General features: G+C 43.1%; 1 protein-coding gene across 1 annotated transcript; it reads left to right on the top strand.

Annotated features, from left to right (window-relative positions):
• The first annotated feature begins 20,770 nt into the window (after positions 1-20,770).
• Positions 20,771-23,538, top strand: LOC130295397 (protein spinster homolog 1-like). Its single transcript, XM_056546094.1, has 2 exons — positions 20,771-20,926; positions 21,945-23,538. The coding sequence occupies exon 2, from the start codon at positions 21,970-21,972 to the stop codon at positions 23,482-23,484; it is 1,515 nt and encodes a 504-aa protein (XP_056402069.1). The 5' UTR covers positions 20,771-20,926; positions 21,945-21,969; the 3' UTR covers positions 23,485-23,538.
• The last annotated feature ends 3,494 nt before the right edge of the window (positions 23,539-27,032 follow it).

Genomic DNA, 27,032 nt, shown 5'->3' on the forward strand with positions numbered 1-27,032 from the left:
TCGGCAGCTGGATGACTTCTGGATCTCCACCTTATTGGACCCTCGCTACAGCCACAAAATAGGGGCCTTTTTTTACACCCACTGAGAGGGAGGACAAAATGACCTACTACAGAGGCATCCTAAGTAGTCAGTTGTCCGACACCTATCAGCACCATCGTCCATCCTCTTTCAGATCTGAATTTGGGGGGCCCCCTGCGCTCACCTTCCACTGCCATGGCGGCTGGGGAGGGGTGGGGTGGCAGCAGCAGTATCAGCTCCATCAGCAGCAGCCTGAGTCTACAGTCGCTGATAAGTAGCTTTCTTCACCCGCATAGTGAAGCAACTCATAAGCAGCAGGTAGACCTGGAGCAGCATGAGAGTAGATTGTCCATGGTGCCACACCAACACTTCACAAATATGGATAGTGCCAAACAGATTTAAGGCGCTGCTCCCCAGTTACAAACATTCTTCCACATTCTTTTGCTCTTCTGAGTGTTGCTGTGTAAGAGTGGGCGTGAAAGAGGAGTTTCAAAAACAGGAGTTTGAAAGCAGGAGGTTGAGATCGCTGTGAGTGTTCAATTCTGAACCCACAAGGTCTACAAAAAATTGAAGTGTAATTTTGACTGTCTGTTTTTTGCCTATACATTTGTGAAATCCCCATAACTAGATGGCCTCCATGTTGGAAAATGCAGTCCAATGTACATCCTGTTCAATGTATGCAATCCTTGAACAGCAGTTCGAGGGTGCATATTGTTGTGCGAGATGTGTGCTAGTTGTCCGTTTGGAAGCCCAGATCCTGCATCTAGAGGGGCGACTGGCAACAATGAGAAGCATTAACAACATGGAGAGGAGTCTCCTTCTCACTGAGCAGGCACTCTCGGGAGTAGAGGTGGGGGAGGACAGTGGGACGGAGTTGCAGGACAGTCAGGCAGTTAGCTGGGTTACAGTTAGAAAGCGGGGTGGGGGAAAAAGTGTCAGGGAGGCTAGTCCTGAACTGGCACACCCCAACAATTTTGCCCACTTGGCAGATGAGGGGGATGCCATTACAGAGCTAGCAGAACTGCAGCAGGATACTGCCTCTGACTGCCAGGGGGGTGTCTGCTCCAGTAAGGAGGGAGGGAGGAGTACAGGGCAGGCCAGACAGGTACTAGTGGTGGGGGACTCAATTATTAGGGGGACAGACAGGGTGATCTGTCACAAAGACCGGGATCGCAGAACAGTGTGTTGTCTGCCTGGCGCACGAGTTCGGCACATCGCGGATCGGGTTGACAGGTTGCTGGGCAGGCTGGAGAGGACCCAGCAGTCATGGTACATATTGGCACCAATGACAAAGTAAGAGGTAGGTGGAGTGTCCTTAAAAATGATTCCAGGGACTTAGGCCGCAAGCTAAAGGAAAGGACCTCCAAGGTAGTATTTTTTGAAATACTACCAGTACCACGAGCCGCACCAGAGAGGCAGCGGGAGATCAGGGAGGTAAACAAGTGGCTCAGAAGCTGGTGTAGGAAGGAAGGGTTTGGGTTCATGGAGAACTGCGCTGACTTCGCTGTCGGTTACCAGCACTACCATAGGGACCGGCTGCACCTCAATGGGGAGGGTGCAGCTGTGCTTGGGGAGAAGATGGCTCGAAGGGTGGAGGAGTGTTTAAACTAGGGACTTGGGGGGAGGGAACCTACAGCAAAGAGGGTGAAGATAGTGTAGATAGAGAGGTGGAAATTATGAATGTACCTGGGGGTGGAGCGGAGGGAGGGGTTAGAATAGTTAATAGGAATAGGCCTCATAGGAAAATAAAACTTACACCCTTGAATCCCATTAACCCCAATAACATAAAGGATGGAAATGTAAAGTGTATGTTCACAAATGCCAGAAGCCTAGCAAATAAAATTGGGGAGCTTGAGGCCTTGATACTGGAGGAACATATTGATATAGTTGGGGTCACTGAGACATGGCTGGACTCCTCGCATGACTGGGCTGTCAATCTGCAGGGGTTTACATTGTTTCGCAAAGATAGAATGAACAGAAAAGGTGATGGAGTCTGTCTGTATGTTAGAAGTGGTATGAAAGTCAGTGTGAACGATGCCATAGTGTGTGATGATTCTGAGGATGTGGAATCACTGTGGGTAGAATTACAAAAGGAGGGAAATACTGAAAAAATAATACTTGGTGTAATCTACAGACCCCCTAATATCACTGAAGAGATAGAAGGTCGGCTGCATAAACAAATAGAGAGGGCCGCCCGGGCAGGTACAGTGGTAATAATGGGAAATTTTAACTATCCAGATATAGATTGGGGTCCGGGTTTGGCAAAAACTACAAAGGGGCGACAATTCCTAAATTTATTGCAGGATAATTTTATGGGCCAGTTTGTGGAGGACCCAACAAGAAGTGATGCCTTGTTGGATCTGATCATTTCCAACAACGCAGAGCTGGTTGGTAATGTAATTGTGAGGGAAAACCTTGATAATAGCGACCACAATATAGTTACTTTTGACTTAAAATGTAGAAAACAAAGACAGGCGGGGAAGGCAAAAACATATAACTTTAAAAAGGCAAACTTCCCTGGGCTGAGGGCTGCACTACAGGACATAGACTGGGGGGAGGTGTTCTCAAATACTGATACAGAATGTAAATGGGACATCTTTAAATCAACTCTAAATAACTATACAGCTAAATATATACCAAAGGGGAACAAATATAAACGATTAAAACTAAATCCTACATGGCTGACACATGATGTTAACCCCTTAAGGACCGAGCCCTTTTTCACCTTAAGGACTGGAGCGTTTTTTGCAATTCTGACCACTGTCACTTTAAACATTAATAACTCTGGAATGCTTTTAGTTATCATTCTGATTCCGAGATTGTTTTTTCGTGACATATTCTACTTTAACGTAGTGGTAAAATTTTATGGTAACTTGCATCCTTTCTTGGTGAAAAATCACCAAATTTGATGAAAAAAATGAAAATTTTGCATTTTTCTAACTTTGAAGCTCTCTGCTTGTAAGGAAAATGGATATTCAAAATATTTTTTTTTTGGGTTCACATATACAATATGTCTACTTTATGTTTGCATCATAAAATTTATGAGTTTTTACTTTTGGAAGACACCAGAGGGCTTCAAAGTTCAGCAGCAATTTTGAAATTTTTCACAAAATTTTCAAACTCGCTATTTTTCATGGACCAGTTCACGTTTGAAGTGGATTTGAAGGGCCTTCATATTAGAAATGCTCCATAAAAGACCCCATTATAAAAACTACACCCCCCAAAGTATTCAAAATGACATTCAGTAAGTGTATTAACCCTTAGGTGTTTCACAGGAATAGCAGCAAAGTGAAGGAGAAAATTCAAAATCTTCATTTTTTACACTCGCATGTTCTTGTAGACCCAATTTTTGAAATTTTGCAAGGGGTAAAAAGGAGAAAATTTTTACTTGTATTTGAAACCCAATTTCTCTCGAGTAAGCACATACCTCATATGTCTATGTTAATTGTTCAGCGGGCACAGTAGAGGGCTCAGAAGGGAAGGAGCGTCAAATGGTTTTTTGGGGGCATGTCACCTTTAGGAAGCCCCTATGGTGCCAGAACAGCAAAAAAAAACACATGACATACCATTTTGGAAACTAAACTCCTCAGGGAACGTAACAAGGGGTAAAGTGAACCTTAATACCCCACAGGTGTTTCACGACTTTTGCATATGTAAAAAAAATATTTTTTTTTTACCTAAAATGCTTGGTTTCCCAAAAATTTAACATTTTTAAAATGTGTAATAGCAGAAAATACCCCCCAAAATTTGAAACCCAATTTCTCCCGATTCAGAAAACACCCCATATGGGGGTGAAAATTGCTCTGCTGGCGCACTACAGGTCTCAGAAGAGAAGGAGTCACATTTGGCTTTTTGAAAGCAAATTTTGCTCTGGGGGCATGCCGCATTTAGGAAGCCCCTATGGTGCCAGAACAGCAAAAAAAAAAACACATGGCATACCATTTTGGAAACTAGACCCCTCGGGGAAAGTAACAAGGGGTAATGTGAACCTTAATACCCTACAGGTGTTTCACGACTTTTGCATATGTAAAAAAAAAAATTTATTTTTTACCTAATATGCTTGGTTTCCCAAAATTTTTACATTTTTAAAAAGGGTAATAGCAGGAAATACCCCCCAAAATTTGAAGCCCAATTTCTCCCGATTCAGAAAACACCCCATATGGGGGTGAAAAGTGCTCTGCTGGCGCACTACAGGTCTCAGAAGAGAAGGAGTCACATTTGGCTTTTTGAATGCAAATTTTGCTCTGGGGGCATGCCGCATTTAGGAAGCCCCTATGGTGCCAGGACAGCAAAAAAAATAACACATGGCATACCATTTTGGAAACTAAACTCCTCAGGGAACGTAACAAGGGGTAAAGTGAACCTTAATACCCCACAGGTGTTTCACGACTTTTGCATATGTAAAAAAAATAATTTTTTTTTTACCTAAAATGCTTGGTTTCCCAAAAATTTTACATTTTTAAAATGTGTAATAGCAGAAAATACCCCCCAAAATTTGAAACCCAATTTCTCCCGATTCAGAAAACACCCCATATGGGGGTGAAAATTGCTCTGCTGGCGCACTACAGGTCTCAGAAGAGAAGGAGTCACATTTGGCTTTTTGAAAGCAAATTTTGCTCTGGGGGCATGCCGCATTTAGGAAGCCCCTATGGTGCCAGAACAGCAAAAAAAAACACATGGCATACCATTTTGGAAACTAGACCCCTCGGGGAAAGTAACAAGGGGTAATGTGAACCTTAATACCCTACAGGTGTTTCACGACTTTTGCATATGTAAAAAAATAAATTTATTTTTTACCTAATATGCTTGGTTTCCCAAAATTTTTACATTTTTAAAAAGGGTAATAGCAGGAAATACCCCCCAAAATTTGAAGCCCAATTTCTCCCGATTCAGAAAACACCCCATATGGGGGTGAAAAGTGCTCTGCTGGCGCACTACAGGTCTCAGAAGAGAAGGAGTCACATTTGGCTTTTTGAAAGCAAATTTTGCTCTGGGGGCATGCCGCATTTAGGAAGCCCCTATGGTGCCAGGACAGCAAAAAAATAACACATGGCATACCATTTTGGAAACTAGACCCCTCAGGGAACGTAACAAGGGGTTAAGTGAACCTTAATACCCCACAGGTGTTTCATGACTTTTGTATATGTAAGAAAAAAAATTTTTTTTTACCTAAAATGCTCGTTTTCCCAAAAATTTTACATTTTTAAAAAGGGTAATAGCAGAAAATACCCCACAAAATTTGAAGCCCAATTTCTTCCGAGTACGGCGATACCCCATATGTGGCCCTAAACTGTTGCCTTGAAATACGACAGGGCTCCAAAGTGAGAGTGCCATGCGCATTTGAGGCCTAAATTAGGGATTGCATAGGGGTGGACATAGGGGTATTCTACGCCAGTGATTCCCAAACAGGGGGCCTCCAGCTGTTGTAAAACTCCCAGCATGCCTGGACAGTCAGTGGCTATCTGGCAATACTGGGAGTAGTTGTTTTGCAACAGCTGGAGGCTCCGTTCTGGAAACAGTGGCGTACCAGACGTTTTTCATTTTTATTGGGGAGGGGAGGGGGGCTGTGTAGGGGTATGTGTATATGTAGTGTTTTTTACTTTTTATTTTATTTTGTGTTAGTGTAGTGTAGTGTTTTTAGGGTACAGTCACACGGGCAGGGGTTCACAGTAGTTTCTCGCTGGCAGTTTGAGCTGCGGCAGAAAATTTGACGCAAGCCGGATACTTACTGTAATCCTCCGCCCATGTGAGTGTACCCTGTACGTTCACATTGGGGGGGGGGGGGGACATCCAGCTGTTGCAAAACTACAACTCCCAGCATGTACGGTCTATCAGTGCATGCTGGGAGTTGTAGTTTTGCAACCGCTGGAGGCTCCGTTTTGGAAACAGTGACGTACCAGACGTTTTTCATTTTTATTGGGGAGGGGAGGGGGGCTGTGTAGGGGTATGAATATATGTAGTGTTTTTTACTTTTTATTTTATTGTGTGTTAGTTTAGTGTAGTGTTTTTAGGGTACAGTCGCATGGGCGGGGGTTCACAGTAGTTTCTCGCTGGCAGTTTGAGCTGCGACAGAAATTTTGCCGCACCTCAAACTTGCAGCTGGATACTTACTGTAATCCTCCGCCCATGTGAGTGTACCCTGTACGTTCACATTGGGGGGGGGAAAACATCCAGCTGTTGCAAAACTACAACTCCCAGCATGTACGGTCTATCAGTGCATGCTGGGAGTTGTAGTTTTGCAACAGCTGGAGGCACACTGGTTGTGAAACACCGAGTTTGGTAACAAACTCAGTGTTTTGCAACCAGTGTGCCTTCAGCTGTTGCAAAAGCTACAACCCCCAGCATGTATGGACAGCGGAAGGGCATGCTGGGTCTTGTAGTTATGCAACAGCCGGAGGCATACTACATTGGCTGGGGATGCTGGGGATTGTAGTTATGCAACAGGTGGAGACACACTGGTTTACTACTTAACTCAGTGTGCCTTCAGCTGTTGCAAAACAACAACTCTCAGCAGTCACCGACAGCCAACGGGCATGCTGGCAGTTGTAGTTATGCAACCACCAGATGCACCACTACAACTCCCAGCATGCACTTTAGCTGATTGTGCAAGCTGGGAGTTGTAGTTACACAACAGCTGAAGGTACACTTTTACATAGAAAGAATGTGCCTCCAGCTGTTGCAAAACAACAAGTCCCAGCATGCCCATAAGGGCATGCTGGGAGTTGTGGTGGTCTGCCTCCTGCTGTTGCATAACTACAGCTCCCAGCATGCCCTTGTTGCATGCTGGGAGCTGTTGCTAAGCAACAGCAGGAGGCTGTCACTCACCTCCAACGATCCTCGCCACACAGGTCAGTGCCTTGTCGTCTCCGCCGCCGCTGCTCCTGGGGCCCCGATCCCAACATTAACGCCGGGGATCGGGGTCCCCAGCACCCGGGGTGCACGTCCCGCACCCGCTCACGTCCTCCGGAAGAGGGGCGGAGCGGGTTGCGGGAGTGACACCCGCAGCAGGCGCCCTGATTGGTCGGCCCCGATCAGCCAGTAATTCTGGGTCATCGGGTCACTGGAGACCCGATTGACCCGGAATCCGCCGCAGATCGCTGGACTGAATTGTCCAGCGATCTGCGGCAATCGCCGACATGGGGGGACATAATGACCCCCCTGGGCGATATGCCGGGATGCCTGCTGAACGATTTCAGCAGGCATCCGGCTCCGGCTCCCCTCCGGCTAGCGGTGGGGGCCGGAAATGCTCAGGGCGTATCCATACGCCCTCGGTCCTTAAGGACTTGGAAACGGGGGCGTATGGATACTTCCTTTGTCCTTAAGGGGTTAAAAGAGCAATAAACAACAAAAAAATAGCCTTCAAAAAATACAAATCTGAGGGGTCAGCTATAACATTTAAACAGTACAAAGAGCTTAATAAAATCTGTAAAAATGTAATAAAAACAGCAAAAATTCTAAATGAGAGACAGGTGGCCAAAGAAAGCAAAACTAATCCTAAATATTTTTTTAGATACCATATATACTCGAGTATAAGCCGAGTTTTTCAGCACAATTTTTCGTGCTGAAAACACCCCCCTCGGCTTATACTCGAGTGAACTCTCCACCCGCAGTGGTCTTCAACCTGCGGACCTCCAGAGGTTTCAAAACTACAACTCCCAGCAAGCCCGGGCAGCCATCGGCTGTCCGGGCTTGCTGGGAGTTGTAGTTTTGAAACCTCCGGAGGTCCGCAGGTTGAAGACCACTGCGGCCTTCGACATCATCCAGCCCCCTCTCGCCCCCCTTTAGTTCTGTACAGTACTCACCTCCGCTCGGCGCTGGTCCGGTGCTACAGGACTGTCCGGAGAGGAGGTGGTCCGGTGGGATAGTGGTTCTGGGCTGCTATCTTCACCGGGGAGGCCTCTTCTAAGCGCTTCGGGCCCGGCCCCAGAATAGTCACGTTGCCTTGACAACGACGCAGAGGTACGTTCATTGCCAACGTACTTCTGCGTCATTGTCAAGGCAACGCCTCTATTCCGGGCCGGAAGCGCGGAGAAGAGGCGCCCCCGGTGAAGATAGCAGCCCGGAACCACTATCCCACCGGACCACCTCCTCTCCGGACAGTCCTGCAGCACCGGACCAGCGCCGAGCGGAGGTGAGTACTGTACAGAACTAAAGGGGGTGAGAGGGGGATGATGATGTCGAAGGCCGCAGTGGTCTTCAACCTGCGGACCTCCGGAGGTTTCAAAACTACAACTCCCAGCAAGCCCGGACAGCCGATGGCTGCCCGGGCTTGCTGGGAGTTGTAGTTTTGAAACCTCTGGAAGTCCGCAGGTTGAAGACCACTGAGGGCGGATGATGAGAAGAGGATGATGAAGGGGGGGGGGTGGGATGATGATAAGAGGATGATGAAGGGGGGGTGGGGATGATTACAAGGGGATGATGAAGGGGGGGTTGTGGGATGATTACAAGGGGATGATGAAAGGGGGTGGGGATGATGACAAGGGGATGATGAAGGGGGGTGGGGATGATGACAAGGGGATGATGAAGGGGGATGGGGATGATGACAAGGGGATGATGAAGGGGGGTGGGGATGATGACAAGGGGATGATGAAGGGGGGTGGGGATGATGACAAGGGGATGATGAAGGGGGGATGTGTGGGATGATGACAAGGGGATGATGACAGGTAATGAGGATGAGGGTCTGGATGATGACAGGCGGTGATGATGATGATGAGGATGTTAATGACGGGTCTGGATGATGACAGGGGGGGATGATGTATTTCCCACCCTAGGCTTATACTCGAGTCAATAACTTTTCCTGGGATTTTGGGTTGAAATTAGGGGTCTCGGCTTATACTTGGGTCGGCTTATACTCGAGTATATATGGTATATAAATGCAAAAAAACCAAGGACAGAGCATGTAGGACCCCTTAATAATGATAATTGGGAGGTTGTCACAGGCGATAAAGGGAAAGCGGAGCTGCTGAATGGGTTCTTTAGTTCTGCATATACTAGGGAAGAAGGAGGAGCTGACATTGGACAGGTCAGTGCTGGTAACACATCATGTAATGTACTGAACTGGCTTAATGTAGAGATGGTACAAGGTAAGTTAAGTAATATAAATGTAAGCAAATCTCCAGGGCCAGATGGATTGCACCCAAGAGTTCTTAGAGAGGTAAGTTCAGTAATATCTGTACCCCTGTTTATGATATTTAGAGATTCACTGGTGCCTGGTATTGTGCCAAGGGACTGGCGCAAGGCGAATGTGGTGCCAATCTTCAAAAAGGGCTCTAGGTTTTCCCCAGGAAACTATAGACCGGTAAGTTTAACGTGCATTGTGGGTAAATTGTTTGAAGGACTTATAAGGGATTACATACAGGAATACATAGGGGATATTAGTATTATAAGTGATAGCTAGCATGGGTTTACTAAGGATAGAAGTTGTCAAACCAATCTAATTTGCTTTTATGAAGAGGTGAGTAGATGCCTTGACAGAGGAATGGCTGTGGATATAGTGTTTCTAGATTTTGCTAAAGCATTTGATACTGTCCCTCATAGACGTCTGACAGGTAAGTTAAGGTCTTTGGGTTTGGAAATTTTAGTTTGTAACTGGATTGTACACTGGCTCATGGATCGTACCCAGAGAGTGGTGGTCAATGATTCGTACTCTGATTGGTCCCCGGTAATTAGTGGTCTACCCCAAGGTTCTGTACTGGGACCGCTGTTGTTTAATTTATTTATCAATGATATAGAGGATGGTATTAACAGCTCTGTTTCTATCTTTGCAGATGACACCAAGCTTTGTAGCATGGTACAGTCTATAGAGGATGTGCATAAGTTACAAGATGACTTGGATAGACTAAGTGTCTGGGCAACCACTTGGCAAATGAGGTTCAATGTGGATAAATGTAAAGTTATGCATCTGGGTACTAATAACCTGCATGCGTCGTATGTCTTAGGGGGGATTAACCCCTTAAGGACCAAGGACGTGCCGGTACGTCCTTGGTCCTGCTCTCCCGATATAACGCGGGGTTACACAGTAACCCCGCATCATATCACGGCGGGCCCGGTGTCATAGTGAAGCCGGGACCCGCCTCTAATAGCGCGCAGCGCCGATCGCGGTGCCGCGCGCTATTAACCCTTTAGCCGCACACTCAGAGCTGAGCCGCGCGGCTATAAGTGAAAGTGAAAGTTGCCGGCTAGCTCAGTCGGGCTGTTCAGGAAAGCTGCGGCTAATCGCGGCATCCCGAACAGCTGACAGGACAGCGGGAGGGCCCCTACCTGCCTCCTCGCTGTCCGATCGCCGAATGACTGCTCAGTGCCTGAGATCCAAGCATGAGCAGTCATGCGGCAGAATCGTTGATCACTGGTTTCTTATGAGAAACCAGTGATCAGCATAGGAGATCAGTGTGTGCAGTGTTATAGGTCCCTATGGGACCTATAACACTGCAAAAAAAAAAAGTGAAAAAGAAAAGTGAATAAAGATCATTGAACCACTCCCCTATTAAAAGTTTGAATCACCCCCCTTTTCCAATAAAAAAAAAACACAGTGTAAATAAAAATAAAAATAAACATATATGGTATCACCGAGTGCGGAAATGTCCGAAATATAAAAATATATCATTAATTAAACCGCTCGGTCAATGGCGTGCACGCAAAAAAATTCCAAAGTCCAAAATAGTGCATTTTTGGTCACTTTTTATATCATTTAATCACTAAGTCCTATCAATGCAAAAATGGTACAGTTAAAAACTTCAGATCACGGAGCCCTCATACAGCCCCATACACGGAAAAATAAAAAAGTTATAGGAGTCAGAAGATGACAATTTTAAACGTATTAATTTTCCTGCATGTAGTTATGATTTTTTCCAGAAGTACGAAAAAATCAAACCTATATAAGTAGGGTATCATTTTAATCGTATGGACCTACAGAATAAAGATAAGGTGCCATTTTTACCGAAAAATGTACTACGTAGAAACGGAAGCCCCCAAAAGTTACAAAACTGCGTTTTTTTTCCAATTTTGACGCACAATGATTTTTTTTTCCGTTTCACTGTAGATTTTTGGGCAAAATGACTGACGTCATTACAAAGTAGAATTGGTGGCGCAATATGGATTTTTAGATGCAAAATTGAAAGAGTTATGATTTTTTAAAGGCAAGGAGCAAAAAAATTAAAAACCACCGGTCCTTAAGGGGTTAAACTGGCAGAGTCACTGGTAGAGAAGGATCTGGGTGTACTTGTAGATCACAGACTACAGAATAGCATGCAATGTCAGGCTGCTGCTTCCAAAGCCAGCAGGATATTGTCATGTATCAAAAGAGGCATGGACTCAAGGGACAGGGACATAATACTCCCCCTTTATAAAGCATTGGTACGGCCTCACCTGGAATATGCTGTTCAGTTTTGGTCACCTGTCCATAAAAGGGACACTGTGGAGCTGGAAAGGGTGCAGAGTCGCGTGACTAAACTAATATGGGGCATGGAACATCTTAGCTATGAGGAGCGATTAAAGGAGTTACAATTGTTTAGTCTTGAGAAGAGACGTTTAAGGGGGGATATGATAAACGTATATAAGTATATTAATGGCCCACACAAAAAATATGGAGAAAAACGGTTCCAGGTTAAACCCCCCCAAAGGACGAGGGGGCACTCCCTCCGTCTGGAGAAGAAAAAGTTTAGTCTCAAGGGGCGACACGCCTTCTTTACCATGAGAACTGTGAACTTATGGAACAGTCTACCTCAGGAACTTTAAAATAGGATTAGATACATTCCTGGAACAAAATAACATTAATGCTTATGAAGAAATATAAAATCCCATCCCTTCCCCAATATCGCGCCACACCTCTACCCTTCAATTCCCTGGTTGAACTTGATGGACATATGTCTTTTTTCGAGGGTACTAACTATATATTCACAGACCTTTTTTCACCCACCTTCTTCACCGGGTACTGGTATTGCCATTCACCGCACCACTCTGTCACTGGGTCACTTTCAGGACTCCTGAGTCCTGATGCTACTGCTGCCACCTCCAGGCTGTCTCATTCAGCCACTATATGGTCTCTTCTCATGCTTCAGCCAACTCCAGGCTGTGTCATTCAGCCACTTTATTGTCTCCTCATACTGATGCCACCTCCAGGCTGTCTCATTTAGCCACTATATTGTCTCTACTCATGCTCCAGCCAACTCCAGGCTGTGCCATTCAGCCACTGTATGGTCTCCTCCTACTGATGCCACCTTTAGGCCCTATCATTGTGCTGCCATGTGACATGTGACTCCTTGTTAGATTTGGTCCTTTGTACCCACATGCCGGGGCCCGGGACACTAAAACTTGGGAGTTAAAAGTTCAAATTAAAAATCTTAAATTTAAATTTAAAAATCTTAAATTTTAAAATCTTAAATTTCAATGGTCTCCTCATACTCTGACAACTCCAGGCTGTGTCATTTAGCCAATATATGGTTTACTAATGCTGGTGGGCCTGGGTCTGGGCCTTAACATTTTTTATGGTAGCACTAGCTACCCTAAATCTTTAGTTTAAATTTCAGAATTCACTTTTTAATCTTAGGGATTGTGAATCCCTAGTGTCTACTCATGCCGCTGCCAACTCCTGGCTTTGCCATTCAGACACTATATGGTCTCCTCATGCTTCAGCCACCTCCAGGCTGTGCCACTCATCTAATATATGGTTTACTGATGCTTCAGCCAGCTCCAGTCTGTGTCATTCAGCAACTACATGGTTTAGTGATACTGCTGGGCCTATGACATTACCTATATATGTTTATGGTAGCACTAGGTACCATACATCTTCAATGGAAATTTCATCTTTTATTCTTAGAGATTGTGAGGCCCTGTTGACTCCTCATCTGCCACAAACTCTAGGCAGTCATTCAGCCACTATATTGTCTCCTCATACTGATGCCAACTCCAGGCTTTCTCATTCAGCCACTATATGGTCTCTACTCATGCTTCAGCCAACTCCAGGCTGTGCCATTCAGCCACTGTATGGTCTCCTCCTACTGATGCCACCTTTAGGCCCTGTCATTGTGCTGCCATGTGACATGTGACTCCTTGTTAGATTTGGTCCTTTGTACCCACACGCTGGGGCCCGGGACACTAAAACTTGGGAGTTAAAAGTTCAATTTAAGGCTGGGCCTGGGAATAAAAATTTTGCTATGGTAGCACTAGCTACCCAAAATCTTCAGTTTAAATTTCAGAATTCATCTTTTAATCTTAGGCATTGTAAAGCCCTGGTGTCCACCAGGGACGTGCACAGACATTTTGGAGGGCAGGGGCTCAAATAAAAAAAGGGCATTATAAAAAATAGCGCATTTATTATACCATAACATTTTTTATAAAAAGCGATCAAAACAAAAATGGAACCGATAAAAACTTCAGATCACAGTGCAAAAAATGAGCTCTCATATCGCCCTGTATGCAGAAAAATAAAAAAAAGTTATAGGGGTCAGAAGATGACAATTTTAAACACAAATTTTGGTGCATGTAGATATAAGTAGAAAAATAAAATAAAACCTATATAAATTAGGTATCCTTGTAACCGTATGGACCTACAGAATAAAAATAAAGTGTCATTTTTACTGAAAAGTGCACTGTGTAGAATCAGAAGCCCCCAAAAGTTACAAAATTGCTGTTTTGTTGTTTAAATTTTGCCCCACAAATATTTTTCTGGTTTTGCCATAGAGTTTGTGGTGAAATGATTGAAGTCATTACAAAGTACGATTTATGATGCAAAAAAACAAGCCCTTATATGGGTATATAGGTGGAAAATATAAAACGTTATGATTTTTAGAATGTGAGGAGGAAAACACGAACGTGAAAAAAATAACTTCTGTAGTTCTATTCTTCTTTTATTTTCTTCTGGGAATGTTTGATTCAGAGTTTCCCAACCAGGGTGCCTTCAGCTGTTGCAAAATTCCCAGCATGCCCGAACAGCCAATGGTTGTCTGGGCATGCTGGGAGTTGTAGTTTTGCAACAGCTGGAGACACCTTGGTTGGGAAACACTGGTTTGGTTATAGGCCATTATATGCTTGATCTCCTCAAAATCAACCCCCTCCCTCCCCGGCTCCACCCAATAGCTCAACTACAACCACCAGTATGTAAAGGAACATAGCACTACTACAACCACCAGTATGTAAAGTAACATAGCTCTACTACAACCACCAGTATGTAAAGGAACATAGCTCTACTACAACCATCAGTATGTAAAGGAACATAGTTCTACTACAACCACCAGTATGTAAAGGAACATAGCTCTACTACAACCACCTGTATGTAAAGGAACATAGCTCTACTACAATCACCAGTATGTAAAGGAACATAGCACTACTACAACCACCAGTATGTAAAGGAACATAGCACGACTACAACCACCAGTATGTAAAGAAACATAGCTCTACTACAACCACCAATAGTATGTCCCGGTTGTCGGGTGATAGGAGTCCCACATCCCTGAATATAAATATGTATGTGTATGTAAGTATGTGTGTGTTTCCCAACCAGAGTGCTTTCAGCAGTTGCAACAGCTGGAGGCACTCTGGTTGTGAGACAATGATAAATACACATACATGCATAAATCAGTGTTTCATAACCAGGGTGACTCTAGCTGTTGCAAAACTACAACTCCCAGCATGCCCGGACAGCCTATACAGCTGGCCGCACCCTGGTTAGGAAACACTGATTACAGACAAATATAAAAACTTATATACAAACATAAGTGTACTTCAGGGGCGCCATGCGATTTGCAACCACCACTGCGATAAGTGCTGTATCAATCCTGAATATCAATTCCTATAGATCACCAGGGTGATCCAAAAAAAAAACTATTTCCCATATATCCCAAAGCTTTATTATTAATTATTATTAACATTATGTGTGTTAATAATTAATAATAAAGCTTTGGGATATATGGGAAATAGTTTTTTTTTTTTTTGATCACCCAGGTGATCTATAGGAATTGATATTGAGCATTAACCCGCCATATATTGGTCTTTGTATGGCTGTATCAATCCTGGGCCTTGTTGGCCTAGTGACAGATACAGCACTGCATATAACATACATAAAATACTATACATATACACACTTACATTCACATACTCACACATATACCATACATGTGTATATACATGCAGTACATACACACCACACTATACACACAGGCTAGTAAGTAACAGACATTACACAGACATGTTCACACAATACATTTGCATACACATTACACACACATGTTCACACAATACATCTGCATACACATTACACACACATGTTCACACAATACATCTACATACACATTATACACAAATGTTCACACAATACATCTGCACTTACTTTTTTAGGAAGCTGGCTGGGCGCAGGGAATACTTCAGTAAATGGATGTTCAGGCAGGACTCTGTGCTTCCTGCTGCCTGCAGGAAGCACAGAGCTGCACTCATCGGCAGACAGGAAGTTACACTGTGCGAGATCGTTCAGCAACAGGAGGAGGAAGACGGAGGAGCTGGGGAGGAGGGGGTGGGGGGGGTTGTTAAAGGAACCGAATATCTCCAAGAGTGCCAGCGCTATACCAGTGACCCCTGCAGAGAGGCTCACTTCTAAATGAAGGGCAGGGAGATGCTCGGCTAAAGGGCAGGGTCAGGGCAGGGACTGGAAAGGGCAGGGGCTGAAGCTCCCTTTGAACCCTATGTGTGCACGTCCCTGGTTAAGCATGGGGGTGGATCAATCATGCTTTGGAGTTGTATTGCAGACAGTGGCACAGGGAAGATCTCACGAGTAGAAGGAAAAATGGATTCAATAAAATTTCAGCAAATTTTTGATGTTAACTTGATGCAATCTGTGAAAAAGCTGAAGTTAAAGAGAGGATGGCTTCTACAAATGGATAATGATCCTAAACACACCTCGAAATCCACGGGGGATTACATCAAGAGGCGTGAACTGAACGTTTTGCCTTGGCCTTCACAATCTCCTGACCTCAACATAATTGAAAATTTATGGATAGACCTTAAAAGAGCAGTGCGTGACAGACAGCCCAGAAATCGCAAAGAACTGGAAGACTTTTGTAAGGAAGAATGGGCAAAGATAACTCAAGCAAGAATTGAAAGACTCTTGGCTGGCTACAAAAAGCGTTTACAAGCTGTGATACTTGCCAAAGGGGGCCGTACAAGATATTAACACTGCAGGGTGCTCAAACTCTTGCAGATGCCATTTTTTTGTTTTCTGTTATTTTAAAAGTGTAAATGATGGAAATAAAATATAACTTTTGTTGACATATTAGAAGAATGTTAATCTGTAATTTGATGCCTTTTGGAAATGTGTCCATCAATCCTTGGCTTCTTTATGCACATGAATATAAATTTTTACCTGGGGTGCCCAAATTTTTGATCCCCACTGTATTCCCTGCTGTCAGTTCTGAGCCAGAGCCTCCGAGTGTCATGGATCTCTACAGCCGGATGAAAAGTGACGTGTGCGCAAGACAACATGACACGGAACAACGTAGAGAAGGCGAGAGAAGAAGATAGTGCTGTAGGGACCTAATGACAAAGGGGACCGGAGAGGAAGTGCACATTGCTGAGCATACATGCCGAGGAAGACACCGCAGACAAGACAACAACCATAATGTATGTAATGGACAAAAAGGAATAAGGAGATCATTCATTATATAAATATGGTATAATTTGAAGATTATTTATTAATAATAAAAATTCATAAATACCGTATTTTTTGCCGTATAAGACGCACTTTTTCTTCCCCAAAACTGGGGGGGGAAAAGTTGTTGCGTATTATATGGCGAATACACCCCTATCGCGGCAGTCCCTGCGGCCATCAATGGCCGGGACCCGCGGCTAATACAGGACATCACCAATCGCGGTGATGCCCTGTATTAACCCTTCAGACGCAGCGATCAAAGCTGACCACGGCGACAGCGATGGAGCGACATCCAGGGCAGCGGTGACAGGTCCGGAGCGGCGGGGACACGTGAGTATTACCTCCTATACCAGTGGTCTTCAACCTGCGGACCTCAAGATGTTGCAAAACTACAACTCCTAGCATGCCCGGACAGCCAACAGCTGTCCGGGCATGCTGGGAGTTGTAGTTTTGCAACATCTGGAGGTCCGCAGGTTGAAGACCACTATTGGGTTCAAAATCTTAATTTTTTTAGATTTTGCACCTGTAAATGGGTGCGTCTGATACGCCGGTGCGTCCTATAGGGTGAAAAATACGGTAATAAGGCACAATGTAAAAAAGGCAAAAATAAATAATTAAACACTCACAAATAATGAAATTGGATTGTGTCATGTGAATAGAGGGTATATCAATTAAATTAAATAAACTAAAAACTAGTGGCGAATTTAAGAAAATACTGTGTAAATTAAATGTAAAATGGGCAGACGGCCGCAAAGGTAAGTATACAGAGCACATGGGTCGAACTGCAATAAATATTAAAAATGTCAAAGGTGCAACAAAGCACGAGCAAAAAGATACCAGACCTACAGGAATACTGTGAAACTAAATATAATGGTGGAAAAAGCAATAAATAAACAATCCAAAGGTCAAATTGTGGTGCAAAAGTATTTATTAACCCCTTAAGGACCAAGCCCATTTTCACCATATGGACACTTTAAGCAGAAATAACTCTGGGATGCTTTTACTTTTCATTCTGATTCTAAGAATGTTTTTTCGTGACATATTCTACTTTATGTCAGTGGTAAATTTTCGGCGATACTTGCATAATTTCTGGGTGAAAAATTCCAAAACTTGATTAAAAATTTTAAAATGTTGCATTTTTTTAAACTTTGAAATGATCTGCTTATAAGAAAAATGGATATTCCAAATAAATTATACATTGATTCACATCTACAACATATCTACTTTATGTTGGCATCATAAAGTTGACATGTTTTTACTTTTAGAAGACATCAGAGGACAAAGCTCAGCAGCAATTTTCCAATTTTTCACAACAATTTCAAAATCTGAATTTTTCAGGGACCAGTTCAGTTGAAGTGGATTTGAGGGGCTTTCATGTTAGAAATACCCCATAAATGACCCCACTATAAAAACTGCACCCTACAAAGTATTCAAAATGACATCCAGAAAGTTTGTTAACCCTTTAAGTGTTTCACAGGAATAGCAGCAAAATGAAGGAAAAAATTCTAAATCTTAATTTTTTACACTTGCATGTTCTTGTATACTCATTTTTATTTTTATTTTACAAGGGGTAAAAGGGGAAAAAGCCCCCCGTAATTTGTAACCCAATTTCTCTTGAGTAAGGAAATACCTCAAATGTGAAGGTAAAGGGCTCTGCATGTGCACTACAAGGCTCAAAAGGGAAGGAGCAACAATTGGATTTTAGAAAGGGATTCCTGAGATGGTTTTGGGGGGGCATGTTGCATTTAGGAAGCCCCCATGGTGCCAGAACAGCAAAAAAAATAACCCACACGGCATACTATTTTGGAAACTACACCCCTCAAGGAACGTAACAAGGGGTACAGTGAGCTTTAACCCCCCACAGGTGTTTGACGACATTTTGTTTAAGTCAGATGTGTAAATGAATATTTTTTTCACTAAAATGCGCCCCAAAATTTGTAACCCTATTTCTTCTGAGTATGGAAATACCCAATATGTGGATGTAAAGTGTTCTGTGGGCGAACTACAATGCTCAGAAGAGAAGGAGCACCATTGAGCTTTTGGAGAGAGAATTTTGTTGAAATAGTTTTTGGGGGGCATGTCACATTTAGGAATCCCCTATGGTGCCAGAACAGCAAAAAACAAACAAACAAACAAAAAAAAAAACACATGGCATACTAGTTTGGAAACTACACCCCTCAAGGAACGTAACAAGGGCCTTAACACCCTACAGGTGTTTGACAACTTTTCATTAAAATCGGATGTATAAATGAAATAATTTTTTCCACTGAAATGCTGTTTTTTCCCCAAATTTTACATTTTTACAAGGGGTAATAGGAGAAAATGCCCCCCAAAATTTGCAAAACATTTCTTCTGAGTATGGAAATACCCCATACGTGGATGTAAAGTGCTCTGCGGGCGAACTACAATGTTCAGATGAGAAGGAGCGACATTGAGCTTTTTTCCCTATTTTCTCTGTGAAATTGAAAAATTTAGGTTAACAATGGCATTGTAGTGAAATATATATATTTTCACATCCAACTTTAATAAATATTCGGCAAACACCTGTGGGGTGTTATGGCTCACTATACCCCTTGTTACATTCCGTGAGGGGTGTAGTTACCAAAAAAGGGTCACATGTGGATATTAATTTTTTTGCGTTTATGTCAGAACATCTGAAAAATCAGCCACCCCTGTGCAATCACCAATTTGTACATGGCTCTCTCTCTCACTTCTGAGCCCTGTTGTGCGCCTGCAGAGCATTTTACATCCACATATGGGGTATTTCCGTACTCATGAGAAATTGTATTACAATTTTTGGGGGTCCTTTTTCCCTTTTTCCTTGTGAAAATGAAAAGTATGGGGCTACACCAGCATGTTAGTGTAAAATTATTATTATTTTTTTTACACCAACAGGCTGGTGTAGAACCCAACTTTTCCTTTCTATATGGGGTAAAAGGAGAAAAAGCCCCCCAAACTTTGCAACACAGTTGCTCCCAAGTACGGAAATACAGGTGTACATGTAGTGTTTTACCCTTTATTTTTTGGTAGTGTAGTGTTTTTAGGGGACATTCACACGGGCAAGGGTTTATGGTGAGTTTCCCGCTAGGAGTTTGAGCTGTGACGGAAAATTTGCCGCAGCTTAAACCTGAATCAGGAAACTCACTGTAAAGCCGTCTGGGGGAATGTACCCTGACAGACTATGCATGCTGGGAGTTGTAGTTTTGCAGCAGCTGGAGGCACTGGTTGGAAAACCCGAGTTAGGTTCTGTTACCTAACTCAGTATTTTCCAACCAGTGTGCCTCCAGCTGTTGCAAAACTACAACTCCCAGCATGTACTGATGCTGGGAGTTGTAGTTATGCAACAACTGGAGGCACACAACTACAACTCCTAGCATGCCGAGATAGCCGTTTGCTGTTCGTGCATGCTGGGAGTTGTAGTTTTGCAAGATCTAGAGGGCCACAGTTTAGATGCCACGGCACAGTGATCTCCAAACTGTACCTCTAAATCTTGCAAAACTACAAATCCCAGCATAACTAAAGAGCAAATGGCTGTCTGGGCATGCTGGGCACGCCCTGTTACCGGTGGTGAACAGAAACGCAGAGAGCCCTTAAGTCCCAGGATGCCCTTAGTCTTGGTGGGGTTAAAAGGTCAAAAGATTAAAATACATAAACTAAGAAGACACTGTGAAGTACGGGGATATACATGGTAGGCCTAGAGTAATATTTTTCTAAAAGATGCATTTATGTACTTGATGTATTTCTCGGTGTATATTAATATATATATATATATATATATATATATATATATATATATATATATATACACAAATCAAAAACATTTGAAGTATCTTGTAATACCTTTTTTTATTGGACTAACAGAATTTTGTAGAGACAAGCTTTCAGGATTCCTCCCTTTATCAAGTCCAATAGTCAAGGACAAATGATCAAAGGACTTGATAAATTATCAAGGAGGAATCCCGAAAGCTTGTCTCTACAAAATTCTGTTAGTCCAATAAAAAAGGTATTACAATCTGCATCACTGGACTAATACGGCTACTCATATTTACTATATATATATGTACACATACCTGAAGATGGTTTAGAACCCTGTGATGTCACACATTCTTGTGATGATGTCACCGTAAGCTGTACAAGGAGGTGCGCGCTGACTGCAATCTCTTCAGTGTGTTTTGCATTCACAACCTGTGGTGCAAAGTATTTGTTAGAGAGTTTCTATTTGCGATAGAGAATTCAAGATTTTGACCGTTCCTTGTCTGAAGAGAGAACCACAAGGTAAGTCTCAGCCTCTTCTGTTCACACATAAACAGGGCATTTTGTTTGTCAGTTTTTTTTTTTTGTTGTTGCTTTTTTTTTTTTTTAGCAAAAAAAACAAGAAATTAATTTCCAAAAGAAATAACAAAAGTTATATTCCTCATAGCATTGTGATAATACTTGGCTTAGGCATTAAACATAATAAAACGCACAGATAGTATCATGACCAGAGCTTTTTCTTGCTAAAATGCAATTATGCCCAAAAAAGCCCCCAAGAAAATAAGTCCTAATTCATGAAGTTCTAAAAGATATAAGTCTATGAGAAAGATTTGGTGGTGTAGTAAAAGAATGACAGAAATATTAGGGCAGAAATATAATATTATATAATAGTATTCTGTGTGTACTAACAATAGAAATACTCCGGGTACTCGGAAAGGGAAAACATTTTTCAAATCAACTAGTGCCAGAAAGTCATATAGGGTACGGATAGATCACAATGAGGTGGGGTAGGTTCATTAATAGTAAATGTATATAGCAGAATAGCCCAATTGTATCTACAGTATGAAGTTCACATGGCCCAGTGACCATACAGCCAAGCCCTTATAATCCGCCATTACTAGGACAGATTCAGGGTTGTCAGATATTACTAGGACCGGACAGGTTTAGGGTTATCAGATATTACTAGGACCGGACAGGTTCAGGGTTATCAGATATTACTAGGACCAGACAGGTTCAGGGTTATCAGATATTGCTAGGACCGGACAGGTTCAGGGTTATCAGATATTACTAGGACAGGACAGGTTCAGGGTTATCAGACATTGGAAACCTCAGGGAAGATGTCTCCATATAAAACACTTATAGAGAAGCGTCTTCTTCTGAGGCTGCGATGGTCTTAGTGTTATCTTGTGGTTCTGTGCTGGACATTTCTGCTCTGTATGAAGGATCTATTGTATAATGACAGTAATGATGACATGTTGTCTAATGTGTTCACTAATCTCTCTCTCTCTCTTTTTCTCTCTCTCTCTCTCTCTCTCTCTAGTGTTTTCAGGCTCTGACCTGTGACCATGGCCTCTCCACAAGACCCATTGCTGAAGGAGGAGGAAGAAGTAATGGAGGACCATAGTGATATGGATGTAGAAAGGGGCGATATCCCTGAGAGGCAGAACCTGCCATCTCTAAGCAGCAAATCCACCGCACTTTCCATCATCACCGTAGTGATCCTCGCCTTTGTTAATTTGCTCATCTATGCAAATCGCTCCAGCGTGGCGGGGGTGCTGCCTTATATACAGAAAGCATATGACACCAATGCTAGTCTGTCCGGCTTATTGAATACATTGTTCATTGGAAGCTACGTGCTGGTCGCACCAATTGCCGGATATTTGGGCGACCACTGTAATAAGAAATATACTGTTTGCGCAGGAGTCATCGTTTGGCTGAGCATGACACTTACCCTGTCATTCATCCCTGACGGGTATTTCCTGCTCTTCCTGATGACGAGTGGACTGGTCGGAGCCGGAGAGGCGACTTTCTGCACCATCGCCCCCTCCATCATTGCAGACCTTTTTACAAGTGACCAGCGGACCCGCATGCTGAACGTGTTTTACTCCGTCATACCTGTAGGCTGCGGACTAGGATACATCATCGGGCCCAAAGTGACTGATGCAGCAAGGGGCGATTGGCACTGGGCGTTTCGGGTCACCCCTGGCCTGGGCCTCATAGCTGTGGCTTTGATGATTTTGGTCACAAAGGAGCTTCCAAGAACGACTACAAACGGGAAGAACAACAAATCCCAGAAGTTTGCCAAATGGGCGACAGATCTGAAAAAACTATGTAAAAATCGAAGTTTCATGTTAACTACCATGGGATCGACGGCTGTATCCTTCATAGTGGGAGCCATAGGTGTATGGGGTCCATCATACCTGACCCACGCACGAACACTCCTACAAGAGAAGGACCCCTGCCGTGCTGAACAGTGTGACCATCACGACATCCTAATATTTGGTGTGGTTACAGTCGTCTCCGGCATTCTGGGAGTTGTAGCAGGGTCGGAGATAAGTAAAAGATATCGCAAATCCAACCCTCGGGCGGACCCGCTTGTGTGTGGCTGCGCAATGATGCTCTCCGCCCCTTTTCTTCTGTTGGCATTGACTTTTGGCAACATCAGCCTCGTTGCCACCAACATCTTCATCTTCATCGGAGAGACGCTTCTGTCAGTAAATTTCACCCTCATATCTGACATTATACTAAAAGTAGTAACTCCGTGGAGGAGATCTTCAGCCCTGGCCGTGCAGATGACAGTCTATCACCTCCTAGGTGACGCCGGCAGCCCGTACCTCATCGGCCTGATATCTGACACCTACGAACGAGGATATGCCAAATCCCCTCTTCTGAAATACCACAGCCTGGAGTATGCCCTCATGACCAGCACCATAATGGCAGTCATCGGAGGGGCCTTCTTCATGGCCACGGCCCTATTTATAGAGAGGGACGAAAAAGAAGCAGAGATGGAATCAGAACCTCCGTCATCCTCCTCCTCCTCCTCACTGCTTCCTGCCGATGAGGACCGCGCCTCAGACTGAGGAAAAGTCATTGCTTACCTTTATCTTGTTTACTTCATAAAAAAAAAATAAAAAAAATTGCTGCATTTGTTCTGTTCCACTTTACCCCTTAAAAATATTCTCTACCTACCCAACTGTGTCCAAACCCCAAATAGAAAAATGTAAATCTCCTCCCAAGACCTTAAAAAGACTATTAATAACAAGAGGGATATATATATATATATATATGATGTGTATGTGTTTGTGTATATGTGCATGTGTATGTATGTGTTTGTGTGTATATGTGTTTGTGTGTATATGTGTTTGTGTATGTACATGTGTGTATGTGTTTGTATTAGGGCTGCACGATATGTGTGATTGTGTTTATGGAGGTAAATATTGTGATTTCGATATTATAAACAAACGGTGAAGTTCACCCTATTTAATGTCCAATCCCCCTATTTTATATAGCCATCTTCCCCCAATTTCATGTTCACTGACTAAACAGAAAATGGAGGGAATTGGATATGAAATGGGGAGAAATTAGCTTAAAGGGGTACTCTGCCCCTAGACATGTTATCTCCTCTCCAAAGAATCAAGGATGTCTGATCTAGGAGTAGCCGGCCCCTAGTACACAGCCGTCACATCTCCTCCCATAGACATGAATGGAGGGGGTGTGGTGGCTGTGATCGCCAGTGATCTGGCATGGAGTGGAATTCGCTCCATCCACCGGATGACTGGGGTGCTGCGGTGGAGATCGCAGGTGTCCCCAGCAGCCGGACTCCCATGATCAGACATGTTATTCCCTATCGTTTGAATACGAGATAATGTCTAGCGGTGGAGTACCTGCCTGGTCTAGTGTAGTCTCCACCCGCTTCGGTGTTGTTGCGTTGCTCTATGGTGCAGCACAGCCACGTAGGAGGGAGCAGGAAGGGAGGAGGGGTGTTGTTTTTTTCCTCCTCACCTTCTCATAGCCACAACACTTTTATACTTTTTAATGACATCTCTCATTTTAACACCAAATAAATCTAAAGTGAAACTAAAGATAGTTTTAGACAATATCATTTTGGGGAGAAATTGGAAAAAAGGCAATTTAGCAAATTATTTTTTTGTGGGGGGGGGGGGTAGATTCCAGGCAGTGCACTTTTTGATAAAAAATGACATTATCTTTATTCTTTATTCTGTTTTTATGTACTACCTAAAAATTTTACCTTTTTGTGAAAAAATAAATTTGTATGATTAAAATTGTACTCTTCTGACCCCCATAATACTTATTTTTCTACATCAAGGGATATATGAGGCTCATTTTTTTGCTCCATGATCTGCAGTTTTTATCGGTGCCATTTTTGGTTTTATGGGACTTTTTTTTTACCACTTTTTAATATATATATTTTTTAACATTTACGCCATTGACAGTGTGGTTTCATTAATGTTGAATTTTAACTCCATAAGATGCGGGGCGTACCTGTACACCTTGCGCCCGCTCCTCTTACATGACACAGGCTCAGGAGCTGACCCTGTGTCATAGTGGGATGGTTATGGCGGCTAACAGCCGCTAGGACCCGTGTCTAAAGCTGGACATCACCGATTGCGGTGATGCCCAGCATTAACCCCTTAGACACTGCAATCAACTTTGAAATAAAAGTAATACAGTCCTGACAGCTCAGCGGAGCTGATGTGGACCATTGGGGTAAAACTGTGGTGTCCCGATCATCTGAGAGGATGGTGGGAGGGCCCTTACCTGCCTCCTTGCCGTCCGATCAATGATCTGATGCTCCAGCCATGGCAGGTGGAAGCAGCAGAGCACAAATAACACTGATCAATGCTATGCTATGGCATAGCATTGAATGGTGTATGCAATCCAAATAGTGTAAAAATAAGTTAATAAAAGTGAATCAACCCCTTAATGTGTGCAGGGACGTGCACAGACATTTAGGAGGGCAGGGGCTCAAGTTAAAAAAAAAGGGCAATTCTAAAATGTATAAAATGTCTGCCAGACTTAATGGGAATGCTCTGCAGAAAGCAAAGTGACGTCACAGGGGAGATGTACTGCGGCCCAGGGACACAGAGGACTCCCGGCTAGGCCCCCTTGACATTCGTAGCCCCCATAAAGGTTGGTGTTTTTGTAAAATAAAGTTAAGAACATTTTCTATGAAGGTCTGCCATGTGTATATACACTTTGGCTGCCCTATACTATACTGTATTATAGAGGAGATTCATCAAAACCTGTGCAGAGAAAGAGTGGTGCAGTTGTCCATAGCAACCAATCAGCTTGGTGCATTCATTTTGCAGAAGGCTTTTCCTCTGCAAATGTTTTAATAAATCTCCCCCTATATGCCCCGGTCTGACCTCTATATGACAGAACCCATCACCCACCCACCTTATGCAGGAATCTCCACACAGCCCTGGTTCTTACACTAAAGAGATGAACATCACACAAATATATGCTAACATTCTACAATATACAAGAATTGGCAAAAAAACAAGATGTGAGAACGAATAATTATAATTATGAAAAGACAGCCGGGCATAGCACAGCATACAGGATGGAGGCAGGGAAGCTCCGCCTCCATTGCACACAAGACTGAGTTTTCATACTAGCAATGTGGGGGCAATACCTAGAAAATAGGTAGACTGATTTTAGTAAGTATAACATTATCTTTCTCCTGTTCACCAGCACTGTAACCTAGTGTATTGGGTTAAGTGCGAGAAAACAGCCTGTCAGTTTCCCTTTAATTATATACCGTACCCCCCTTAATGAACTATATTCTGTGCCACCATTCATCTATTAATTCCCTATATACTGTGCCACCATTCATCTATTAATTCCCTATATACTGTGCCACCATTAATGAACTATATACTGTGCCACTATTAATGATCTATACACAGTGCCAGCATACATAAAAAATAATGTTCCAATATAAATGAAATATATACTGTGCTTCCATAAATTCCCTATATATTATGCTTCCATTCCTCTATTAATTCTCTATATACTGTGCTTCCATTCCTCTATTAATTCTCTATATACTGTGCTTCCATTCCTCTATTAATTCTCTATATACTGTGCTTCCATTCATCTATTAATTCTCTATATACTGTGCTTCCGTTCTTCTATTAATTCCCTATATACTGTGCTTCCATAAATTCCCTATATACTATGCTTTCATTTCTCTATTAATTCCCTATATACTATGCTTTCATTTCTCTATTAATTCCCTATATAATGTGCTTCCATTCCTCTATTAATTCCCTATATAATTGTGCTTCCATTTCTCTAATAATTCCCTAATAATGTGCTTCATACAATAGATACAAGCACATAACATAAAAGCACATACAGGACATTCCGTATATACTCGAGTATAAGCCGACCCGAGTATAAGCCGAGACCCCTAATTTCAACCCAAAATCCCAGGAAAAGTTATTGACTCGAGTATAAGCCTAGGGTGGGAAATACCTCATCCCCCCCTGTCATCATCCAGACCCGTCATTAACATCCTCATCATCATCCCCTTGTCATCATCCCACACATCCCCCCTTCATCATCCCCTTATCATCCCACACATCCCCCCTTCATCATCCCC

This window comes from Hyla sarda, chromosome 11, assembly GCF_029499605.1.
Source record: "Hyla sarda isolate aHylSar1 chromosome 11, aHylSar1.hap1, whole genome shotgun sequence".
NCBI classification, from domain to species: Eukaryota; Metazoa; Chordata; class Amphibia; order Anura; family Hylidae; genus Hyla; species Hyla sarda.